At 37.3% G+C, this 4,513-nt stretch overlaps 1 protein-coding gene across 1 annotated transcript; it reads right to left on the bottom strand.

The window, feature by feature from the left end:
• Positions 1-1,071: 1,071 nt before the first annotated feature.
• Positions 1,072-3,603, bottom strand: LOC145067498 (uncharacterized). The gene has a single exon (XM_079014630.1). The coding sequence runs from the start codon at positions 3,601-3,603 to the stop codon at positions 1,072-1,074; it is 2,532 nt and encodes an 843-aa protein (XP_078870756.1).
• Between the last annotated feature and the right edge of the window lie 910 nt (positions 3,604-4,513).

Raw genomic sequence — 4,513 nt, 5'->3', positions numbered from 1 at the left:
TTTGGTAACTAACTGCATGAAGATTCAAAAGACCCTCCCATCCTATGTTTTTAAAGAGCTTGTGGACACCCTTATAGATATGCAAATCTTTGAGGGCTTGGATATCCACAAATTTTTGAGCACCCATGGTTCTTGTAACAAGATTTGCATACAATATCTCTTGTCTATTGGTCTCAAAAATTAGACCAAATTCATAAGGGTTGTCCATGGGGTGTGGGTCTTGTTCATCTTGTGAAGTTCCAATTCTAGGTCTTTTACCCCGAGAAGCCATTACCCAAATGAATCAACAAAGAGTTGCACACAATTAAGACAATAGAAACACAAGAACTAGCAAGTCTCACAAAAAAAAAAAAAATCACCCAAAAAATTGAGGTTCTATCTAAATGCACAAAGTAAGAGTGTGGAACAATTATACCAATTTGTGCTTGATAATGGTGGTAAGATGATATCCAATGCTTCCCCAAGCTTATCCTACAAGAAATTTCAAGCATTAGGTCGAAATTTTGAGGTTAAAAAATTCTAGGGTTTTGCTCAAAAACCCCAAAATCGGCCATGAGAGGTTGAAATAGATGTGAAAGATAAAGAAGATGAAGAAAAGAGAAGAATTTCATACCTTGGAGCTTGATTTTTTATGCAAAATTGAGGAAGATTGAGTATTTGGAAGGTTTTTTTTTTCGAAGGGGGCAGTAGGAAGAGAGGAAATCGCAGGTATTGAGTGAAGAATGAGTTAGAAAAATCGAGATTTGACCTTAAAATTGTTCAGCCCTGTTTTTGCGTTTACACGGCCCGTGGAAATGGAAAGCATAAGTTTACACGGCCGTGTAAACCTCTGAAAAGGCCAAAAAATTTGATTTTTTTTTTTTCACGTTTTGAAATTGCAACCTGCTAAACCTCTATTGCCCGAAAAATGATTTTTAACCCTTTTTTAGCATGAAAAACAACTTGGGAGTTTGAAAATAAAGAAAATACAATGAAAATATACGAAATGACAAAAATACCCGCGGGTTGCCTCCCGGTTAGCCGCCCCTTTTTAATGTCGTTGGCTCGACTTGGACCCCAACTATTTGTGCTTCAGTCTCGATACGTGGGACTCTCTAACATATCATAACTCCTCACATGCTTCTTGTCATCAATAAACTCTAAAATCTCCAACACTTCATTATCCATATCAAACTTCTTTGCAAGCTCTTTGGCTTTGTCCCTGTCTAGTTTTCGTGACAAAACTAACTCCAGAAATTCATTGTTAGACAAGTTCAAACCCTTTTTTGTTGAGGGATGGATCAAATTGACAAAATTAACAGATTGAACATCAAAAGGAGTCTTTTTTGCTTCATTCACATTGAAGTTGATAACTTCACCATCAAATTCCATACTCAAGGTTCCATTGTAGACATCGATTTTTGTTTTAGAAGTTTTAAGAAAAGGTCTACCCAAAAGAATGGAACTTGAACTTGGAGAGTCATCATCTCCCATATCTAAGACATAAAAATCAGCCGGGAAGACAAATCCATCAACTTGCACTAACACGTCCTCTAATACTCCCTTTGGGTGTACCAAAGACCGATCAGCAAGTTGGATGATCACACCGGTTTTGCTCAATGTTCCTACACCAATTGATTTGAAAAGAGAATATGGTAGGACATTTACAGATGCACCTAGATCAAGCATAGCTCGGGGTACATAAAGATTTCCCAACTTGCAAGGCACGGTAAAGACACCAGGATCCTTGCACTTTGGGGGCATCCTCTTTTGCAAAACCGCGGATATATGCTCCCCAACCGTTACGACTTGATTTCCTTTTAATTTCTTTTTAGATACACAAAGATCCTTAAGGAACCTTGCGTATCTAGGTACCTGCTTGATGACCTCGAGGAGTGGAATGTTGATTTGAACTCTCTTGAACATTTGCATGATGTCATTCTCCTCCCGTTCTTTCTTCATGCTCTTTAATCTTTCGGGAAATGGAGCAGGTGTGACTTTGGACTCGGCGATGAAAGGCTTCTTTTCGCTTGTTTTCTCTTCCTCCTTCTCTTCTTTGGTTGCCTCTTCAACCACTATTTCATCTTCTTTTTGATCAACCGAAAATTTTGGACCATTATAGCTTTTCCTGCCTCTCAATGTGATGGCACACACATTGTGCTTTGGGTTTGCTTCAGTTTGGGCAAGCAACTTTCCTTGAGATTCTAGTTTGCTTACGGAAATAGCAAGCTGTGAAACTTGTTTCTCTAAGTTCTTTATGCTTGCTCTTGTCTCTTGTTGGAAAGCTTGTGTACTAGTTGCCAAACTTTTTACTATGTCCTCTAAAGACATACTTGATGAATCCGCTTGTTGAGGAGGGTGTTGTGGTTGCCTTGGCTGAAAGTTTTGTGGTGGAAAAGGCGGTCTTTGTTGGTATTGATGTGGTTGACTTGGTTGATAGTTCCCTTGTTGATTTCCTCCCCAACCTTGATTGTTGTTCCATCTTTGATCACCTAATGGCTGCTCATATCCCCTTTGACTAGACCTAAGAAAACCTCCCATGGTTTTTGCTTCTTCATAATCTTCCTCTTGAAGTTGAGGGCACATGTCGGTAGGATGTCCAACTTGTGTACAAATGCCACAAGGTCTAACTGTTGGTGGTTGCACGCCCTTGTCTTTTGCAAGCATCATTACTACCTTAGTCAACTCAGAAAGTTGACTTTCAATTTTTGGAGTAGAAATTTCTTTCACCCCCCTTGGTGCGTCACTGTACCACTCTTCTTCTTGGACTGTATGTTTAGACTCTTCTGCCATGTTTTTTATAAGAACTCTGATTTCTGTTGGAGTCTTATCAGCTATAGATCCACCACTTGATGCATTGAGTAATCTCCTATCCCAAGATGACATTCCTTCACAAAAATATTGCAGCAATTGATATTCTGTAATCCCATGTTGTGGACATCTTGAGCACAATTTCTTCAACCGTTCCCAATAAGTATGCAATGCTTCTCTCTTTTGTTGCTTGATGCCAATTATCTCTCTACGTAAAGCTGAAGCTCTCATTTCGGGAAAATATTTATCCAGAAACATCCTTGCAAGTTCATTCCATGTTGTGACTGACCCCGATGGTAAGTCATACAACCACTCCTTGGCTGAATCTTGTAAAGCAAAGGGAAATGCCCTTAACTTGATTTGATCTTCTGTGACTTCATGTGGCTTCATACCCACACAAACAACATGAAATTCCTTAAGGAATTTATGTGGGTCTTCATTCTCAAGACCACGGAATGAGGGTAACAAATGGATGAGTCCAGACTTGAGTTCAAAGTTGATTGCTGCAGGGTAATTTATGCACAAAGGTTGTTGGGTGACATCTTGAGTGGCCCATTGTCTAAAGGTTTGTTCAGGTGGTGGATGTGGAGGATTTTGATTTCCTCCATGGTTGTCTGCCATGGTAGGAGTAGGTGAAGATGGTGGGGTGATACTTTTGGATGTTGGAGAGGATGTAGTTGATGGATTTGATGAAGAAGCTCTGGATTGTTGTTGTTTCTTTAAAAGTCTGGCTTGCTTCCTTCTCTGTTTAGCAGATTTTTCTATCTCCAAATCAACTGGTAATGGTGTACCTGTGCGAAAAGATCTTGGCATAAACAATTAGTACTACCGTATCCCCGGCAACGGCGCCAATTTGTTTGGTTGTCAAACCAACAAATGATGGGATAAAATAATATTAATATAACTCAAATCACTGCTATTTCTAATACTAAAGATAGTATAGAGTAAGCAGGGTCGGTCCACAGAGATACGGGACTTTTTATCTTGCCATATTTTCACACATAATACAAGTAATATTAAAATGGGGGTTTGTATTTAAACTTGAATTAAACTTCATAAATAAGAAAGATTGAAAACAAACGTAGTAAAAGAAGTACATTTCCGATTCTGACTCTTATATATGTATTATGTTGAAAGATGTAATATGATTATAACTCATGTTCAATCTAGGTTGGTAAGTTGGATATTAATAAACTCTAATATCCAAATTAGCAAAAGTATTTTATTCAAAATAAGCTCTTTAAATAAAAATTCATTTAATTGATTCAACCCAAATAAGCTCTTGCATTAAATCATTAAATGACATTAAGTTCTTGCACTAATTACCAACAATGTTTAACATTCCTCTTAAGCTTGGGAATATAAACATTTAATCTTTGATTGCACTAATTTTGATCTAATTACAACCAAGTAAGTGAGTGTTACTAACATCAAATCATAAAACATATACAAATTTCATGATTTGATTAACTAGATTGAATAGAACCCTAGTTCATTGATCAAGTGAAAAGGAGAACTAACCAAACACATGATTAAGATCAAATCAAAGATTACTAGATGTTAAACATAAGTCAAATTCAAGTTACAACCTAACAACACATACTTAAGAGTTCAGATTCGGAAATGATAATAAAATCAACCACACATATCTAGGTTGGACTACAAATCAAACAAGTTTAAACTTCAAATTGACTTACCAAAAGAAATTAAAGTGTTTTCCAAG

This window comes from Lactuca serriola, chromosome 8 (genome assembly GCF_051521515.1).
Source record: "Lactuca serriola cultivar US96UC23 chromosome 8, Lser_US96UC23_V15, whole genome shotgun sequence".
Classification (NCBI taxonomy): Eukaryota; Viridiplantae; Streptophyta; class Magnoliopsida; order Asterales; family Asteraceae; genus Lactuca; species Lactuca serriola.
The sequence above is the reverse complement of the archived record's forward strand: the minus strand, read 5'-3'. Positions and strand labels throughout refer to the sequence as shown.